Source organism: Hypomesus nipponensis, chromosome 15, assembly GCF_054491055.1.
Source record: "Hypomesus nipponensis isolate SF chromosome 15, ASM5449105v1, whole genome shotgun sequence".
Classification (NCBI taxonomy): Eukaryota; Metazoa; Chordata; class Actinopteri; order Osmeriformes; family Osmeridae; genus Hypomesus; species Hypomesus nipponensis.
The window spans coordinates 5,520,427-5,541,600 of NC_140375.1; the positions used below are offsets into that span (position 1 = coordinate 5,520,427).

Consider the following 21,174-nt stretch of genomic DNA (forward strand, 5'->3'; position numbering starts at 1 on the left):
AAGATCCCAACAGCAGCTGCTCAGCCAGGACAGAGGAGTTACACTTTCTCTAAACTGAGACCCAAGACCTGCTCCTCCTCACAGCTCTGGGAGGTATAAATAAACACCACGCCAAATGGAACTGCCACCAAGCAGTCTGGATGCCGCGATTGTTGTTGTTCCTGTTGTTGTGTTGCGTCCGGGACAGTTTGTTGCAGGGTAACAATGTCACAGGCAGCGAGACAGACTGACATTTAACTTCTTCATGCTGTAGAGGACTTTCCTTTTTTCAGCTGAGGGTGAAAACTTCATACCACTGGGACGCGCTCGGTCCGTCACAAGTTTGTCCCCCCTCCCCTCTCCTCTCTGTAGCCCCGCCCCTCATCACCCTAATATGGGGGCATCCCTCTGGCATCGCCCAATCAGAGTTCTGGATCCATCCCACCCAGAGCTGGCATGAGGCTGGTCCAGATCTGTACTGAGGTCTCTGAAAGGGAGCTGGCTGGCTGAGAGAGGGAATAGGAGAGAGAGAGTGAGTGAGTGAGAGAGAAGCGAATAGAGAGAAAGATAACAAGTGACTTTGAGAGTTAGAGCGAGGGCATTCTGTGGTCAAAGCCGGGGGAGATCTGTCATCTTGACTGAGGACCAAGGGAGGAGGCAAGCAGAGAGCGTGACCAAGGTAGGATGGACTGTCTCTGGGTCTGGCTCTATCTCTGTCTCCATACTGTCTCTCTTGAGTTTGACTTGTCTCTGTGTGAAATGACATGTTCTCAGTCAGCAGTGACAGCTGTCATTCTGTGATTTGAATGGTGTTCATGGTATGTACCTATGAGTGTCATGTTTAAGTTTGGGTCATGAAGAGAACTTTTCTCCAGAAAGTCTTGGCTGTGTGGTTTTACCAGGTTTGTAGTGAAACGTCAGTTTATGAATCCATTCTCCTCACACTCCTGTGTCACTTAAAGCAAGGTTTGACGACTCAACAATGGGGTCATTTGTTTTTCTCTTATAAAACATCTCCTGTGTCTAGCCTTGTTGAGGGTTGTGGAGGGTGGCTTGCATTGCAGTCCGGACATCGCTGAGCACAGCATTAATCTGTTGTCTAAACGCGTATGCCACAGGCTAAGACAAACCACACGTATGTAAAACAGAGCTGTGTCATAATGAATGTACGTTCGTGGTCAACACAGTCATCTGCCGCAAGTCCACAGAGTTGGGCAGGGTGGGGGGGCGGTGGAGTTGAGAGTGTGTGTGTTGTGTGTTGTGAGGAGGTGGAAGCCAGGCAATTATTTCAAACAGCCAGTTGTAATTTTACACAGGGGCAACAGCTGCGGCCCTCTGGTCACAGGATCTGTTATCCGCCAGGCTGCCTGGTATGCCAGCATGGTCTGTAGGTGGGAAAATAGACAGGTTTACTGGAGAGAAGACCTGGGACTCACACAGATTAAATACTGGAATGTGGGTGAGTTTGATTCATGCTCAGATGGGAGGGTGCCCATTGGTTTTCCGATGAGTTTGCATTCCCGTTGATAATTAGTCAAGGTGTTTGGTAATTCATGCCTGTCTGATTAGTAAGTGTGAAATTGTAGCCTTGTTCCCTCCCTCTGAAGGTATGGGTGTAATGTGTGTGTGTGTGTGGGGGGGGTGTTTGTGTGTGAGTGTGAGATCATGTGTGTGTATGTGTGTGCTGGGGTATGAGTGTGTGTGCAAGCAAATGTGTAAGTGCATGCCTGCCTACGATCATCATCTGTTTGTGTGTGTGTATGCGTATATGTGCATGTGTGTGTGTGCTTGTGTATGAGTGTGTGTGTGTGTGTGCGTGCATGTCTCCAGTCCATTCCTGTGAGTATTTAGGGGGTCCGACGTGTTAACAGGACACCAGCGTCCCTGGGCTGGCCTGGTGAGAGCTGGACGGTACACCAGTCTCCGCCCAGACCCCCAGAGCCTCCACTGCAGTCCTGGAGTGAATGTTGTTGATGGACTATACATAGATGTTTATTCCACAGCATAGTAGCATGTGAGGAAGCTTACTCTCCAGAGATCCAGCAGGCTGCAAATAGGGAGGTTGGAACTGAAGCCCTCGAACCCCTCCAGTCAGGGATTAGCCGTTTCAATCTGACGTCAGTGTCAATAAAGTTCCTGTGTTTTTGAACTGGTGACGGGAATGGCTCCTTGGTTACAGAATTGAAGATATGTCCCGTTTTGTCTGGGGTGTACAAGGAGGAACAGGAAAGGTGACGTCATGTGATTACTTAGTACTTAGGAAAGATTTGTTAGATCAGATGTTTATTTCCTCCAGGAACACAATTACACTTATTGAGGGACTTGTTGCACTTGTTGATTAGTTGTAGTTGATTTAACTACTTGTACTCGCTGTGAATTATATTATTGTTGCGTGCTTTCCTGCAGGTACAGTTTAGCACTTTCGAGAATCATGTTGTTTAATTTGATGCAATTTGCTTAACTACATGCTCTTCTGGCTCTACCCATTGGCACATCTCGTTGCTTATGATCATTGACCTATGCACTTATTGTAAAGCTCTTTCTTGTAAGTTGCTTTGGATAAAAATGTCTGCTAAATGAATACAAGTAAATGTAAATGTGACAGAAAGTTATGAATGAGCAACAGTGGTTAGTGACAGTTTCCTGGCGACAGGATTCCAAAGCTGTGGGCGGGTCGGCATTGGATGAGGAAGTAGGGTCAAGAGTTGATTGGATGACTTGAAGAATGTCAGAGACTCACTTGGAAACTCAGTCTGACACTTGGGGGAAATCCGCCCTTAAGACACACATTAGGTACAAAAACGTGCACATCAGTTCAGATAACTTCACAGCCCTGTTTGGGTCTGACTTCGGGGCCTCTTTTGTCTGTATTTTCCAGGTAAAGATGTTAAACATCTCTCTCCATCCCAATCCAGCAGATAGATCTGACATCATCTATTAAAGGAGAGGTTGTTTTTTCCCTCCATGCCGAGTTCTTATCTCGCTAAAATATCCCTGTTTCCTGTTTACAAAAGAGGCATTTCCTGCTTGTCAGCTGACGCCCGCGGGTGTGTCTCTTTCTTTCCACCAGAGGAATGATGAGATGGGAGAGATCTACAGGACACTCTAATGGAGTGGACTGCATTTCCCATGGTGCTTTTCACCAATGTACATCTGTGTATTGGTGTTCCTCCTTCTAGGTGCGTCTGGTCTCGGGCGATGGCACCGCGTAGACACAGGGTCGCTCGTCACAAAGACACCTGGGTTAGAGACAGCTGAGAGACGGGGATTGGATTGAGATTGGGATGCATAGTCACATGACAGCTCAGACCAGGCATATCACATGATAGCTTGTCCCTTTTCTCAAACCAGGCGATCACATGACGTGGTGTCCCTGTCTCGGGTCAGGGACACCACAGACCCATGCAGGCCAGCACAGCTACATGCCACCGGAGGGAGAATCCGTGTTCTGTTCCCAGGGCCAGCTATTATAAACCCAGAGACAGTCTGAAGAATGGAAAACACGGAGGTCACAGGTCTCATTCAAACGAGATGTTCTGCGTCCGTCAAATATGGATGAAGCCATGTGTTGCTACAGGGGCTTCATGTGATGCGATGACAGGGGACAGAGAAGACATGGACAGTGTAGCATCTCAATCTTCCACCCAGAACACCAATCATTCATTAGTGGGCAGGCTTGTGATGTTATTCCTAACATTGGCTTACTGTTGAAGGACTGAACACGTCCAGGGAATCGAGCTGACGCTGTGCTGGATCTGAAAACTCTGCCAAGTTTCCTTTCTTTTATTGTTTCTTTTGATATTTACTGGAACCAGATGAAAGGTTCATTCGCCTGTGGGAGTCTAATTCAATGCCCACTTTGAAGCACAACACAATCAAAGTTATATATTCTGTATATGTACATGTGTACATTGCATATACAGTGTCGTATATGTACTGCATATATCACTTTCACTGTATTAGTGCTGCAGTCTAAAAGTGCAAATGAGAATTTTTGTTTAGTCTTTTCATGTCACTATGTCGTAAAGCATTTTTGCTTTACTTTTACTGTATTTTTTTGTGCCTAAGACTTTTTGCACAGAACCATATTCGACTATTTCCAGTAAAAAGGCATGTTTGGTGTTTGGTACCAGTAGCATATCACTTGTATCAGGCTTGAGAATGTTCTGACTCCGTGTCCCCGTTTGGTTACCGACAGTCTGGATTCTTCGTCTGAGCTGTTCTGAAATGTAAGTGGATATCAGCACTGAGATGTAAACAGTCAGACCTCTTCTTCTCTATAAACTTTGGTGCTGTTTGTTAATGACACGTCTGTGTGCTTTATGACAGGAATAGCCTGTATTAGCATCAGAATCAGACAGTGGGCCTATTCTTTGAACTGGCTCCCATGACTGTGTTTAAATCAGCACCAATGAGGTTAGCATTATCTCTTATAGAAAGAAGTAATGTCACTGTCCTCTGTGTGTATGTGTGTGTGTGTGCGCATGTGTGCATGCGTGTGTGTATCATACAAAAAAGCCTACCAAGTTGTCCATGGTCAGAGTCTGACCGTGATAGTCTGACCTCTAGTCTTATACTAAACAGAGAGCCAACCATAACAGAAAAATATCCATCTGTAATTGAACAGATTAAAGAATTGGATATCAGGTTCAGAGGTCGGGTGTTAATGTTGCTCAAAGCACATCACAACAAAGCCCCATCACAAGATAACATTCAGGCTGGACAGTCACCAGCCTCTGGTCCATGAAACTTCATGTTGCTTCATTCCCAAACCTAATTAACCTACTGTAATACAGATAAAGTCAATGTTGCTGTCCTCTTTTTTCAGCCTAATAGCTTACAGCTTACACAGAGTTTATTAAACAGGGTCTGTCAGAGATCAGGGTCTCTAAATAGCAAATGAATCATGAGCACGGTAGATACAACAGGGGTTGCCAGGTTTGTTGCTTCACATCCCCCTCAGCGGGATAATGAAGTGGACAGGTGAATCACAGGCCTGGACAGGCAGATGTGTGTCACTACCACCCCTATATAAAGGCATATCTGTGTTATGCAGCTATGTGGAGGGCCAGCTATGTGGAGCACTTAAGTCTCACCACCTCTGCTCCCCTCTCTGGAAAGACCAGGAAGAAACCAGCTGTCTGTGTCACTCCCACAGTACAAGAGAGAAGCAGCGCAAAGCATGGGTGAAACTCACCGACAGGCCAGTATCAATCAAAGTCAGAGATATCCCGATAAGACATTCAATGAATTGTTAAAGAGATCATCAGTTTGACTAAATTGGCCGCCGTAGCTGTTGCAGCATTTTGTATTGCGTCAGTATTTGGATGATCAATACGACTGATAAATGATTGGCTTTGAGCCTGTGCAGACTTGTGGTTGATGAGGGTGTGTCTGAATGTGGGCAATGTGTTCTTGTGACCTGCACGGGACACCTGACACCCCGGCACTGCCCGCAGAGGCACGGCAACCACGCCAACACTCTGAACTGTAGACCTTTATACACACGCAAACAGACACACGCACACACACATGTCCACACGCACACATCAACACTGATGCACAGACACACATAAACACGCAAACATGCACGCCAGTACGAGTCAGAAAACGATCACAGGGAGACTAGATTTGATGGAATGGCATAGCTGAGGGGCCAAGCTGTGGTGGACCGAACATCAAGTGCCTCCCAACTAAGAGCAAAGCAAGACCAGAGGGAGTGGAGGGGTAGGGGGGTGGGGGCAGGAGTCCTGGGGCAATTCTGGTCTTGTGTCCTCAGGGGGGGTGGGGGGGGGGGGGGGGCAGAGGTGGGGAGGTGCAGGGGCATGCAAGACCCTGGAACAAATTCCAAGAGTGCCATTCCTCCACTCCTTCACTCTGACAGTCCTGTCAGTAAATCAGCTGGTCAGGAATCCTCCAAGTACTCGATACAAATCCTGCACTGGGAACCGTCTCTTACCTGCGACCGTGGTGGAAGACCTTTCAGAACAGGAATGTTGATCTGTTTACAGTCTAGAGATGATGACCCCGACTCCTGGATCTCTGGGTTCTGTCCTGTATCCAGGGAAGTCATTAATGGCAACACCCTCTCGTCTCTCTTTCAGACTCTGACAGAGAAGAGGACAGCCATGCTTCCACCCGGTCCAGAGAGCCAGCCGTGAGTATGCTGCACACCGTCCTACAAAAACATTCTGCTTAACATACCTGAGGTGCATAACGATGTGGGTACCTTTTCCCGGAAACACTTTGTTAATATGTGCCACCACGGAATGATGTGCCTGAAAAATGTGCACTCTTGGATCATTATTCCTATTGTAGATAGCACAAGGGCTATTTTGGATGATACGTATTGTGGGCCTGCTGTAACCTGCCGCCCGCCTCCTCAGGTAAGAGACAAGAGACGGCCACCCCCCTCAGACAGGCCCCCCGGTGCCCCCGGTGCCCCCCAGACCAGCCCCCACCACAGCGCCTCCTGCGACGACCAAGAGAGCCCCGAAAGGGTGGTGAGTGGACGACAAACAAACAAATCAACCAATGAAATTAACGAGATAATCAATTATTGGAGCGGATCAGGAGGCTTTGGATAAAGCTGATAATAAGTACATTCATCAGTAAATGATCCAGTCAGTAACATTCTCTTTAAATTGCATTTTTAATTGGTCAATTTCAGTCAGTGATATACACAGTTTCTTTAATGACACACCTCTCAATAGTCAGATAACTTGCTGTGTTGTTGTTGCTGTGTTCTTGAAGAAGGTACCAGAAAGATAGTAAACAGCAGGGTTTCACATGTCCCTCAGAGCTCCAGGCACCTGTTACTAGTCTGAAGTTAGCCATCACAATAGAGCCATTATTGTGGTCACTGTGCCCTGTCACCTGTTAAATGAAAGCAAAGTTATTTCTGCTGAACTCAGCATCACAGCTGAATAGATGTTTATGGGTGTTTGAGACTCAGCGTATTTTGGGCTGTGTCATTGTGCGTTGCTCAGCAGGGATGGGTGGAGGGGGCAGGGTCGGAGGTCAGGGCTACAGATAACTCAGTGCTCGCAGGGAAAGGGGATTGCTTTTGAGAAAGCAATGTGATGGGGAGTGTTGTGTTTTTGGGATCAAACTGCCTGCATCCTGTCTGATTCGCTAGAGTATTTGTATGATGGAGAGGGTATTAGCTCAGTGGGCAGACTCTTTAACTGCAGTTTAAGGTTTTTATGATAAAAATGACATGAGTTGAGTATGTCCTTGAGTAGTGATTCCACATTAAATGAAAACACATCAGGAGCATTGATAAAGTATCATATGTGTAAATAAAAATGTACTTTGCACCCTGCCTGGTCAAATCAGATTGTTCCTCTAACCACCAAAACACAGATGCTCCACTGTCTTTTCTTCATCCATTATTTGTTTGTTGCTTTTGATAGAAACATGAACATGGGATGTGATGTTTTGATGTTCTGAGCACGGGGTGCTGTGGTTCCTCAGGTCCAGAAGGAGAAGCTCCATGCAGAGCTGAAGCAGGTGCTCAGCCTTAAGAGAAGCCACCTGAGTGATCCGTGTTCCCTGGCCCAGCCTGAGATGGACACATCTGTGGAGACCCAGATGGTGGTGAGACACACGTGCATCCCACAGTCATCCCATGTCCTTAGCTCGGGCACTGGGGCCAGAGCTAAGGACATGGACAACCATCAATCCTGACTCTCTATTTGGTTTAGGAGGAATGGGCCAGAAGCAGTACAGAGAGTAGTGTCTCTCATCATACAATCAGATGCTGGTTCTGGGACTAAGGACAAGGAGAACCATAAATCTGTTGGGTTAAAGAGGAATGGTCCAAAACCAATACAAAGGCTAGTGGTTCGATGAAACCACAAGCCCAAACTCTTTATCAAGACTTTTGGTTTTGTTTAAACATTGATGGGAACAATCCTTTTGTATCAGACTTTAATGCTGACACTACCCCTTCTCTGCTTTAGAGTAATACATGGGGGCTGATGTTTCAATGGTCTGTCAGTTCTATTCAATTGAATTTACTTTATTAAATTCTGAAGGAAATTCTAGCATTCAGCTAAGTCCTTGTGCACAGTTACAGAAGAGTTAAAAACATGACATACACAACGTATGTTGTCCTGGTGCAGGATGAGAGCGGTGCTGCCTTGGAGCAGCTGGTGGAGGTGGTGGTGGAGACGGAGGCAGAGGCTGGCGCAAGCGGCTACAGCGTGACGGGAGGAGGAACCAGAGGCATCTTCGTAAAAGATGTACTGAAAGACTCACCAGCAGCCAAGCATCTCAGCCTCCAGCAAGGTACCTGGGAGGGAACAGACGCTTGTGTTGTTTGGGTGTTCTAAAGCCATGAGACGGCAGGTGTGGTGGAAAGGGGACCTTATTGTGAATCTGCTTTGTGAATTATTAGTATTCATTTTTTTTATCATGTCATCTTTAAAATATTTCAAATATATTCTAATATTTATGTTCTTGTTTATGTGAGTAAACTGATTCTACAAATCAACTAGTATTATTCCTCTTTCTCCTTATGTAAATGTCATTTTAACGTTGAACTTGGATGTTGGTTGTCATTGCAGGAGACCAGTTGCTGAGCGCTAGGGTATACTTTGACAATGTGAAGTATGAGGACGCCCTAAAGATCTTGCAGTGTGCTGAGCCTTACAAGGTCTCCTTCCTGCTGAAGAGAACCATACCTGGGGCCGATGTCACCGCCCACCCAGGGGGAACGAATGTCGAGCTCAAAGGACCCAAGGTCAAGATGCCCAAAATGGTATGAACTTGTGTTAATGTCATTATGACTGGCACTTGAAATGTCTTTATTTGTCTTTACTAAACAAAAAAAAGTCAATACCGATTGTGTGTGCTTGAACTTGTGGCTGAACCAAATCTGTGTCCCTCTGTTACAGAGCGTCAAGAGCATCAAACCTTTCAAGGTGAAGAAGAAGAGAGGAGGACGGTTTGGGTTGAAGAGGCTTAAGGAGAAGAAAGGAAGGACAGGGGAGGTGGAGGTGGAGGCGTCAGCCCCCCGTCATGTTGACGTAGAGTTTGCCCTGCCTAAGTTCAAACCCCAACGAGACGGGAAAGAGAGTGTGGAGGGAGCAGGTGAGCTCGGAGGAGGGGCAGCCATGATGAGGAAGAAAAAGAAGATCAGGTTTCCTCGGATGAGAGTGAAGGGTTCCGCTGCAGCAAGTGGGGGAGTAGAGACCTCGCAGCTGGAGGGAACAGCTGACATCGCCTCGCCTGAGGTCTCTGTAGCCAAAGTCAAGGCCAAAGGAAAAGGCCACAGGTTTGGAATTAACTTCCCCAAAACCAAAAAGATGAAATCAGAACCCGGCATGGCAGAGGGATCCCTGGATCTGAAAATGCCTGAAGCCAAAATCAAGCCACCCTCGGTCGAGTTTGGCTTCTCGTCTGGAAATAAGGATGATGTCCTGCCTAAACTGGAGGTGGAGGGGAAGGAAGGCATTACGTTTCAGCCCCCTGAGGTTGAGTTCTCACTCCCCTCTGGGAAAGCAGATGTCTCTCTGCCCAGCGTTGAAGGTAAAGGAGCAGTGAAGGGTCAGAAGATTAATGTCAAAGGAGACAGTGAGGATACTAAATTAAGGATGCCAAAACTGAAATTACCTAAAGTCAGGCTTTCGCGTATTTCTGATGAGACTGACGGAGACATGAAAATAAAAGCTGAAGGTCCAGAGAAGAAAGGTGGGGTGAAAATGCCCGCAATTGATATAACAGCTCCTACAGTAGATGTGGACTTTGCTCTGCCCAAAGGGAAGGGAGGGGTCGAGGGTGAGTTAAGGGCCCCTGAAGGAAAGCTGAAACACAGGGAGGGCATGAAGGGTGGCATAGATGTCTCTTTACCTCAGATGGGCTTCACAGGCCCTAAAATAGAGGGAACTGAGGCATCCGGGAAAGGTCCCAAGTTCAAAGTTCCATCTGTGGACATGTCTCTCCCGAAAGGTTCAGCGGAGGTCTCAATGCCTGATTATGAGACAAAGGAGTACTCTGGCAATAAAATGCCTGCTATCGACATAGATGTACCTAATGTGGATCTGGAGCTGGACACTGGAATTAAGGTGTCAGATGAAGTTGAAGGACCTAGTTTCAAAGGGCCAAGTATCACCATGCCCGAAGTAAACATCTCCTTACCAAAGATAGGGTCCCCAGATGTGGAATTTGAGGGACCGGATATGGGAGGGAAAATGGAACTACCGAGTGTTGACATCTCCTTCCCCAAGATGAAAGCGGGAGAGACTGATGTTGATATGAAGGAGTTTGTAGGTGGAGAGGGAAAGTTCAAAATGCCCAACTTTGATTTTAGTCTTCCCAAGATCAAATCACCAGAAGGTGGTGTGGAGTTGGAAGGACCCGAGGTCAAAGGGGGGTTCCACATGCCCAAAGTAGACCTTTCATTTCCCAAAGGTAAAACTGGAGCTGATGTAGACATTGAAGGTCACAACGGCAAAGGAGGAGGCAGGTTCAAAATGCCCTCGTTTGATGTTTCGCTCCCAAGTCTGAAGGCATCCGGAGGGGATGTCAATGTGAAAGGAGCAGATGTTGGGGGAGGAAAGTTTGACATGTCGTTACCAAACACAGAGGGAGAAATTGATATTGAAGGACCCTCAGGGAAAGGAGGTAAATTTAAAATGCCCACATTTGACATATCTATGCCTAAAGGGAGAGTTGAGGGGGACCTGGACGTGGACGGACATTCTGGACAAGGAGGGGGGAGGTTCAAAATGCCCACATTGGATGTCTCTATACCTAGCATGAACACCACAGGGGGTGAGGTCGACATAGAAGGACCTGAGGTGAAGGGAGGAACATTTGAGATGCCGAATATAGACTTTTCACTGCCTAAAGTTAAATCTAAGGGAGATTATAACATTGAAGGACATTCTGGCAAAGGAGGGAAGTTTACAATGCCATCCTTAGATATTTCGCTTCCCAAAATGAAACTCCCAGAGGGGAATGTTGACTTTGAGGGTCAAAATATCAAAGGGGGCAAGATCAATATGCCTGCAGTAGATGTAGCCTGTCACACAGGAAAGGTTGAGGGTGATATAAATATAGTGTCAGATACAGGAAAAGGGGGCAAGTTTAACATGCCCTCCCTTGATGTATCTTTACCTAAAATGAAGTTACCTGGGGGGGAGGGGAAAATGGAAGGCCCTAAAACAAAGGGAGGCAAGTTTGAGATGCCCTCAATTGATATTTCTCTTCCGAAAGGAAACGTTGAAGGAGATATTGAAGGACCTTCTGGGAAAGGAGGAAAGTTTAAAATGCCCACATTTGATGTGTCTCTACCCAAGATGAAACTCCCTGAGGGTGAAGTCAACATTGAAGGACCGGAGGTGAAGGGAGGGAAGTTCCACATGCCCTCGGTTGACCTTTCACTGCCCAAAGGAAAAGTAGAGGGTGACATCAATGTTGAAGGACAGTCTGGAAAAGGAAGCAAGTTTGACACGCCCTCACTAGATATCTCTTTTCCCAAAGTCAAGTTACCAGAGAGTGAGGTCAAGGTGGAAGGCCCTAAAGCGAGAGTAGGAAAAATCGAGCTGCCCACAATTGATTTATCACTTCCAAAAGGAAAAGCGGAGGGGGAAATAAACATTGAAGGAAAAGGCAAAAAGGGAGGAAAGTTCAGGTTGCCCACTTTTGACATCTCTCTCCCAAAGATGAAGTCAAAGGAGATACACATCAAGGGTCCTGAAATCAAAGGTGGCAAGTTAGAAAAGCCCTCTGTTGATATTTCCTTGCCCAAAGGGAAAGTTGAAGGAGACATCAATGTGGGTGGAGATGCAGGAGAAGGAGCAGGTGGGAAGCTCAACATGCCCTCGCTGGATGTCTCACTTCCTAAAGTCAAGTCACCAGAGGTTGATGTGAGTCTTGAAGGACCTGAAGTGAAAGGAGGAAAATTCAAAATGCCAACTTTGGACGTTTCACTTCCAAAGATGAAGACCAAAGATGGGGATGTCAACATAGAAGGCCCCGAGGTCAAGGGAGGCAAGTTTCATGTCCCCTCTGTAGATTTTTTGCTTCCCAAGGCAAAGGGTGACATATCTCTTCCCAAAATGAAAACACCAGAAGGTGAGGTCAACATTGAAGGTCCCGAGATAAAGGGAGGAACGGTTAACATGCCATCACTAGATATGTCACTTCCTAAAGTTGAGTTACCAGAAGGAAGGGTCAAGGTGGAAGGACCTGACACAAGGGGAGGAAAGTTCAAAATGCCCTCAATTGACATATCTCTTCCAAAAAGCAAAGTAGAGGGAGACATTGACCTTGAAGGACCTTCTGGAAAAGGAGGAAAGTTTAAAATGCCCACGTTTGATGTGTCTCTGTCAAAGATTAAACTCCCTGAGGGTGAAGTCAACATTGAAGGACCGGAGGTGAAGGGAGGGAAGTTCCACATGCCCTCAGTTGACTTTTCACTGCCCAAAGGAAAAGGTGATATTGAGATCGAAGGACCACCTGGAAAAGCAGGAAAAATCCACATGCCCACATTTGACGTAACGCTACCAAAAATGAAGTCAAAAGAAGTTGACATTAATGTTGAAGGCCCCGACGTCAAAGGAGGAAAGTTCCACATTCCCTCAATTGACCTTTCAATGCCTAAAGGAAAAATTGAGGGTAACATTGATGTTGAAGGATCCTCTGGAAAAGGGGGCAAGTTTCACATGCCCAAACTGGATGTTTCTTTACCAAAGATGACATTTCCTGAGGGTGATGTCAAAGTAGAATGCCCAGACGTGAAAGGTGGCAAAATCCACATGCCCACTGTTGACATATCTCTCCCCAGAGGAAAACCAGAGGGAGAGATGGACATTGAAGGACATGGTGGCAAAGGAGGCAAGTTCCACATGCCCTCCCTAGATATATCTCTTCCCAAAGTCAAGTTACCAGAAGGTGAAGTCAAGATCGAAGGTCCAGATACCAAAGGAGGCAAGTTTATGATGCCCTCCATTGACATCTCTCTTCCAAAGGGAAAGGCTGAGGGGGGAGTTGACATTGAAGCACCATCTGGAAAAGGAGGGAAGTTTAAAATGCCCACATTCGATGTGTCTCTACCCAAGATTAAGTCCAAAGAAGGTGACATTAAAATTGAAGGGTCTGAGCTGAAAGGAGGTAAGTTTGAGATGCCTTCAATTGATATATCTCTTCCCAAAGGTAAAGTGGAGGGAGAAATTGATCTTGAAGCACCATCTGGAAAAGGAGGAAAGTTTAAAATGCCCACATTTGACATCTCCCTTCCGAAAGGAAAAGCTAATGTTGATATTGAAGGTCCAGAAGCTAAAGGAGCTAAAGTCCACATGCCCGCAGTGGACTTGTCTTTTCCCAAAGGAAAAACCGATGTGGAAATTGAAGGACACTCTGGCAAAGGTGGAAAGTTTAGCATGCCTACATTTGACATCTCACTACCAAAGGCTACATCTAAAAAAGCTGAGGTCAACATTGAAGGACCTGAGGTTAACTGTGGCAAGTTTCACATGCCCTCAATAGATATTTCTCTTCCTAAGGGAAAAGTTGAGGATGACGTTGACTTGGAAAGGCCTTCTGCAAAAGGAAGCAAGTTCCACATGCCGAAATTTGATATAGCTTTACCTAAAGTCAAGTTACCAGAGGGCGAAGTCAAGATAGAAGGCCCAGAAGTCAAAGGAGGCAAGGTTGAAATGCCCTCGATAGATCTTTCACTGCCTAAAGCTAAAGTTGAAGGTGACATCAACATTAGGGGAGACACAGGAGCAAAAGGGAATTTCAACATGCCCTCACTGGATATCTCACTTCCCAAAGTCAAGTCACCAGAGGTTGAGGTGAATCTTGAAGGACCTGAAGCAAAAGGGGGAAAATTCAAAATGCCAACTTTAGATATTTCACTCCCAAAGATGAAGACCAAAGATGGGGAGGTCAACATCGAAGGCCCCGAGCTCAAGGGAAGCAAATTCCATCTCCCTTCTGTAGATCTTTCGCTTCCAAAAGCAAAGGGTGACATATCTCTTCCCAAAATTAAGACACCAGAGGGTGAGGTCAACATTGAAGGTCCCGAGATAAAAGGAGGAAAATGTGAAATGCCAAAAATAGATATTTATCTTCCTAAAGGCAAAGCTGAGGGTGGGATTGACATTGAAGGACCTTCTGGAAAAGGAGGCAAGTTCCATATGCCTACACTAGATGTCTCACTGTCAAAACCAAAGTTGAAAGAGGGTGAGGTCAACATTAAAGGCCCTGAGATCAAGGGGGGTACGTTTGAAATGCCTACAATAGACTTCTCACTTCCCAAGAAGAAAGGGCAGGCTGAGATGGAGGTGGATGTTGATTCTACTGGGAAAAAAGGCGGCAAGGGACTACACTTCCCAACAGTTGACATAAAAGTACCAAAGTTTGACATTGATCTGAGCCTTCCGTCTGGCGGTAAAGATGCCACACTGAAAAGGGACATAAGTGGCCCTGATGCTTCTGGTGGTATTGATATGCCTGATGTCAACTTAAAGATGCCATCCATGCGAAAGTTTGGACTTAAAGGAGATGTAAACCTACCAAAGGTGAAAGATCAGGGGGTGGATGTGGAGGTAGGCAGAGAAACAACAGGGGGTGCCATCAAGCTGCCTACAGTCAAACTGCCAACGGTCGATATATCTGCTCCAAAAGTGGACCTGGATTTCAGCCTGTCCAAACATAAAGGGGATAATCGGGAAGAACTAGAGCTTCTTAAAGCTGAGGGAGGGCGGCCATCTTCTGGGGCTAGCTTTGAGATGCCCGACGTTTCCCTTAAAATACCCAAGTTCTCTATGCCAAAATTTGGAGGAAAGTCCAAAAGTGATATAGAACTGACTGGACATGTCCCAGAGGGAGATATGAAACTCAGCCCCCCAAAGGTAGAGGTGGAGGGCAAGATGCCATCAGCTAAACTAGACAGTTCAACTAGTCAGGGGAAGGTGAAAATAAAGGTTAAAAAGCCCAAAAAGATGTTTGGAATGACAAAGAAAGATGCAGACCTTTCTGTGTCTGGCCCTGAGGTGGATATCAAGGTCAAGAAAGGAAAAGTGGACCTCCCCAAGCCAGAGGTGAATGTGGAAGCCCCTGAGGGAAAATCGAAATACAAACTTAAATTCCCTAAATTTAAAATGTCATCTCCCAAAGCTAAAGTAGATGGAGGAGAGATAGATGCCTCGCTGGAAGGCGGGGCAGATGGAAAAGCAGGCTTCAATGCTCCTAATGTCACCATGAAAATGCCCAAGTTCTCCATGCCTGGATTTGGTTCAAGGGAGGCTGGTGTTGATGGGCACAGCAGTGACTTTGATGGCAAGGCCAAGTTAAAGATGCCCTCAGTAGGGATATCCCTGCCATCTGCCAAGACTTCAGAGAGAGAGGTGTTGCTACCTAAAGCAGAGGTGGATGTATCTGAGGCCGATATCAGAGGCTACGAAGGAAATCTGAAAATTCCTAAGATGCCATCAATAGACATATCAGTTCCAGACATAGATCTGGATGTGTCTCTTCCCAAAGTGAAGCATGACAGCAAAATTGAGGGAGAAGGAGGAACATTCAAAATGACCAAGATTAAAATGCCTGATGTTGACCTGTCTTTACCCAAAGGAAAAACTGGTAATGTTGATACAGAGATGGAAATTGAAGGTGATGGTGGAAAATTCAAGATGCCCCATATCAAAATGCCTGATATTGATTTATCGTTGCCCAAAGGAAAAAGTGGAAAGATTGAAGTGCCAGATGCAGGCGCTAAAGGAGAAGGGGGAAGACTCAAAATGCCAACAGTTAACTTATCGCTTCCTAAGGGAAAATCTGGGGATATCAATGAAGAGATAGAACTGGAAGGTAAGGGAGGGAAATTCAAGCTGCCTCAAGTGAAAATACCACACCTGGACATAGCTCTGCCGAAAGGAAAGCATGGTGAGATTGAAGGTCCAGAGGTGGAAATTGAAGGAAAAGACGGAACATTCAAGATGCCTCATGTGAAGATGCCTACAGTTGATTTATCACTTCCTAAAGGAAAAACTGGAGAGATTGAAGGTCAAGAGATTGAAGTAGATAGTGGAAGATTCAAAATGCCTGGAATCAAACTGCCAAATGTTGACATATCTCTTCCTAAAGGAAAAACTGGAGATGTTGACGTTAAAATGGAGATGGAGGGTAAAGGAGGAAAATTCAAGATGCCTCATGTAAAAATTCCAAATGTTGATATTTCTCTGCCCAGAGGAAAAGCTGGGGAAATAGAAGGCCCAGAGATGGAAATTGAAGGAAAAGGAGGGAAATTCAAGCTGCCTCATGTGAAAATGCCACATGTGGATATTTCTCTGCCTAAAGGAAAGCATGGTGAGATTGAAGGTCCAAAGATTGAAATTGAAGGAGAGGCTGGGAAATATAAAATGCCTAGTTTAAAACTACCAAACATAGATATATCTCTTCCAAAAGGAAAATCTGGAGACGTTGATGCAGATATGGAGATAGAGAGGAAAGGAGGTCATTTCAATATGCCTAATGTGAAAATGCCAAATGTTGATTTTTCTTTGCCTCAAGGACAAACTGGGGACATTGAAGGCCCTGAGATGAAAATTGAAGGAAAAGGAGGAAAATTCAAGATGCCTCATGTCAAAATGCCTACAGTTGATTTTTCACTTTCTAAAGGAAATACTGCTGAAATTGAAGGACCAGAAATGGAAATTGAGGGACATGATGGAAAGTTCAAAATGCCTGAAATCAAACTTCCAAATGTAGACATTTCTCTTCCTAAAGGACATTCTGGAGATGTTGATGCAGAGATTGAGATGGAGGGTAAGGGAGGGAAATTCAAGATGCCTCATGTGAAAATGCCAAGTGTCGATATCTCTCTACAGAAAGGGAAAACTGCAGACAGGCCAGATATGCAGGTGAGAGGAGAAGGTGGTAAATGTAAAATGCCAGTTGCAGTTGACATATCCCTCCCTAAAGGGAAATCTGGAATTATCAGTTCACCTGAGTTGGAAATAGAGGGAGATGGTGGGCGAATTAAAATGCCTGGTTTCAAGCTACCCACGACGGATGTTTCAATGTCGAAGGGCAAGTCAGGTAAATATGATTCAGATATCAAACAACCAAGTATTAAGGGAGAGGGGAGCATTACAGTGCCAAAGATTATGACCCCAGATCTTGACTTGGAAGGGAGAGTTGGGGAACCCAAATATGGAGATGAGGCCCATGTGGAAACACCAGATGAACATGCAGAACGAGAACACAGGGGCCTGAAACTGAAGATGCCAGTGTTGGACATTGCAGGTCTAAAAGGAGGTGTAGAGCTGGATTTAGGCTTGCACAGAGGAGAGGGAAAAAAGGACAGAAAGAGAATAGAGCTGCCTGACTTGGAACTCAGCACCCCTGCTGCCAGTGGCAAAGTCAAAGGTCCCAAAATGAAAGGCTCAAAATTCAAAATTGGCATGCCAAAGATGAAGAATATCGACCCAGTAGTAGACGTGCCTGTAAAGAAACCTGGGAAAGAAAATGAAGGGATCAGTGGCCAATTCAAAATCAAAAAGACCAAGCTGAAAGGTGTCATTCCTGAGGCAGAAGTCAGCGGCTCAGTACTACCAAATATCTCCCTACCCGATGCAACTTTCACAGGTCCCAATGTATCCCCCGGCCACATTGAGGGCCCAGATGTCAATGCCAAAATCGAACACACGGATGTTGAAATCTCAGGTCCTTCAAAATCAGGACAAGGAGGGGCCTGGGTCGACAATGAATGCCAAGACGGTAAAGGGAATATTAAGATTCAGATGCCAAAGGTCACTTTGCCAACAATGGGCATGAAGACCAAATCAGGCCAAGCTGAGGTTGCAAGTCCAGAGTCAAAAAACAGCTTCTCACTACCAACTGCACCGCAGGTTCCTAGGATACCAGAGATAGACTTCGATATTGGATCTTCCCAGGATGGCGATGAGCACAAAGATATGGCAAAGGGCAAGAAGATCAAAATACCCAAATTTGGAGTGCCTTTGCCCTCTATCTCCTCTCCTGAAGGCAGGCTACATATGTATGGGCCAGATGTTGAGTATGAAGGTCCTAAAATCCCCAAAGTCAAGAAGGCTGTGTTTGTCTTGGTGAACCCCCAAGCAGACCAGTCTATGTCCACTAGTTTCTCTGGGGCTGAGGCTCAGGTGGAGACGGGAGAGGCCAAAATCACGATGCCCCAAATCAAAATCAAGCAAAGCTATGGAAAGTCGGGGTTGGAGAATGAAGCAGCTCTGAGCACAGAGGGAGATGCAGAAGGAGAAGAGAAGTCCAAAGGAGCCAAGATCAAAATGCCCAAAGTTTCCTTCTCTCATGGAAAGACAGATTCATTTGTCAAAGATGAGGGCTCAAGTTCAGGCTTCAATGGTGAGGAAGCCCCTTCCTTCCACAATGGATCCAAGGACGTTAAAGCCAAACCAGTAAAAATCAAGCTCCCGAAAGTCGAGTTCACTTCCCCGTATGCAAAGACAGGAATTGAACAGGAGGATGCAGACATGAACACCAGGCTGGTGACAGAGCCCTCGGGAGGAGATGCAGAGAGCAAGTGTGTGAAAGAGAAGTTGGGAAAGATGAGCTTCCCTGGGTTTAAGATGACGACTGAGACAAGAGTGGAGGAGGAAGAAAGGGGCAACGTGGTGTGGTCACTGGCCCGGACAGAGATGCTGGAGCGGGAAAACTCAGAGTCCCCTACTGGACTCACCTTCGGAGGGCCCTCCTCTTCTTTGCAGGTGGAGACCGAAAGCGAAGAGATGGAGCCCGAAGTGACGAAAAGCTCCACCTGTTTCAAGGTGCCCAAATTCCACCTCAAACCTCATTCTACAGGATTCCTTGACATCACTCCTGAGGGTTCTCCTAAGGCGAGCAGAACCTCGCTGCAGGTCGAGGGTCTGGAAGGGGAGACAGCTGGAACGTTCCGTCTGCAGACATCTGGGATTGGGTTCTCCACCCAGGAGGTGTCTGAGGAACATCACATGACTACGTCAAGTGAAGGAACCGTCACAATGGTGACCAAGACCACCAAGCAGACAGTTACAGAGACCAGGAAGGGGGGAAGCCACACCACAGTGAAACAGTACCAGTACTAAACACATACACCACTCATTTGCAGTAGCTGCAACTACAGAAGTTTGAGAAGATCAATGTTTTATCCCTCTTTCTTTTTTTCATTTTACATGTGACCATTGTTTTTGTAATTGTTCCTCTGAGTTTGTTGGTAATATAGTATGGAATCTTTGATGATGGTTTTACTGGCTTCAATCTGAATGTAATCATCATTGTCAATTCATTATTTATTGTTGTTTATAACTGCTAGGTCTCATAAAAGTAGTTATGAGAATAATTTCACATTCATTATTCATATTCACGGTGGTTCCCTAAGATCTATTTACACCAAAGAAATATTTATGTAAATACATTTATATTGTGGCTTATTACATCTGTAGCCCTCCTTGAAACTATGTAATTATTTTCATATTAGCACCCATAGGAATAGAATGGATTTCTGTTTGGTGATTTGTGTCTATTTTCTGCTAGGCTTGAATGATGAAGTGAGGTTGAAGATTTAACTAATAACTTTTTCTCTGCTTGTTTTTATTTCTGTTCATTATATAAGTCTTTTTTTTTTATCACAATCCACAATCAATAGAATAGTCACTTTTTGTCAGCTGCTGCAATGTCAGATGCCAAACCTTACAGTAGAGGCTATCACCTCACATTATGTAAAGCCATGGTCAACAACAATGTAGACAAGAATAGATGTTGCGTTCTTCACACTTTACTAGCAGCATCTAATTTGTGAGCTCTTATTTAGTTTTTTTTGTTCTTTTGATGGGTTGAATTGAGTACTAAACTGCAATGTTTCCAAAATCATCTGTCAAGTCAAAACAAGTTTACAGTTTTCATTAACAATATTGACATATAACCGTAGAGTACAGAGAGTAGGCCTATATTACAGAACTAGAATGAGGGCACGCTCACAGCACAATCAGATGCACGCAGTGTAACAGTATATATATATATGTATAGAGAGATTTTTTATGAAAAAAAAACCTTTCTGGATTAGCCTCTTTCAAATCTTTCTTTTTCAGCGCATTAGGCTTCACCAGCAGCAATAGAGAAAATGTTGTTAAATTGACTATATTAATAAACTGCTTATTCATAAGAAAAAGTAATATTTGTGTTGTCGTTATTAAGGTCTCTGACATTCCGCCTACCATTTTCTACAGCAAGATCAAACAGTGACATCTACTGTTCGACTGCCTACACATTTAAACTACAGCGTCACATCACACAAATATGGTTTGCCACATCACCACATATATGAATATGGAGATTTAAAACCAGGGCAAGTCAAGTCAATTTGATTGATCCCACCAGGGGATTTTTTTTTTTAGACAGGTATTAAAACACATTCAATCCCTCATAAATACTACATAAACAGCATACCTGACACCACACAGAGACAACAACACAGTACGGTACAAGGATCACTTCATGTTGAAAGCAAGAAATAAGGGCCATTAATTTATGCAAATGTAGCCTCCCAATAGCAAAACAAACAAAAGAGTCCTCAAATCGTTTTGTTCTGTGGGTAGAAACTCTTCTACTCTTCTTCCTGAAGGCAAGAACTCAAACTCTCCCTTCACGGGAAGGTCAGTACAGGCCAATATGGCCTGGGTATTCCTTGTGACCTGCCTAACATAAAGCTCAGAGAGCTGAACTTGGTTTATCCCATTGACATTACTGGCCACTCTGACAAGCCGATCAAGCCTGTTTTTATTAGCCAGATTCAGATTCCCACACCACAACACAAAAGGCCAGCACTGACTCAATACAAGTTCTATAAAACAACGTAATCATTTTGGTGCACACCTTACGAGTGAATGGCATCTGTGTTGATCTGAAAGCACAGACTGTTATCAAACAGAGTACCCAAATATTTATAATTATCAACCAAATCAATCTCAATCTCCTCAATAGTTGTGAATCGGGAATAGGCACCGACCTCCTGAAGTGAGTAATCATATCCTTGGTCTTTGACAAATTCAGTTCAAGGTGAAACTCCTTACACCATGACTCAAAGTCATTGACAACCAGCCCATCATCCATATCACCTCCCTTCAGCAAGCTGACTATGACCGTGTCATCTGCAAGCTTTATGTGTCTATTCTCAAACTTACTCTGGCAACTATTTGTGTA

At 45.1% G+C, this 21,174-nt stretch overlaps 1 protein-coding gene across 4 annotated transcripts; it reads left to right on the forward strand.

The window, feature by feature from the left end:
• Window positions 1-453: 453 nt before the first annotated feature.
• Window positions 454-20,147, forward strand: prx (periaxin). 4 transcript variants are annotated; one of them, XM_084674603.1, is made up of 7 exons: window positions 454-658; window positions 6,084-6,136; window positions 6,366-6,482; window positions 7,456-7,578; window positions 8,106-8,271; window positions 8,550-8,743; window positions 8,880-20,147. In XM_084674603.1, exons 4-7 carry the CDS (start codon window positions 7,549-7,551, stop codon window positions 19,059-19,061), a joined length of 10,572 nt encoding a protein of 3,523 aa, XP_084530729.1. In that variant the 5' UTR covers window positions 454-658; window positions 6,084-6,136; window positions 6,366-6,482; window positions 7,456-7,548; the 3' UTR covers window positions 19,062-20,147. The 4 variants fall into 4 exon arrangements, with proteins under 4 accessions (XP_084530729.1, XP_084530730.1, XP_084530731.1 ...); XM_084674604.1 differs by lacking the exon at window positions 454-658 and having other exon boundaries at window positions 5,858-6,136; XM_084674605.1 differs by lacking the exons at window positions 454-658; window positions 6,084-6,136 and having other exon boundaries at window positions 6,355-6,482.
• Window positions 20,148-21,174: the final 1,027 nt, after the last annotated feature.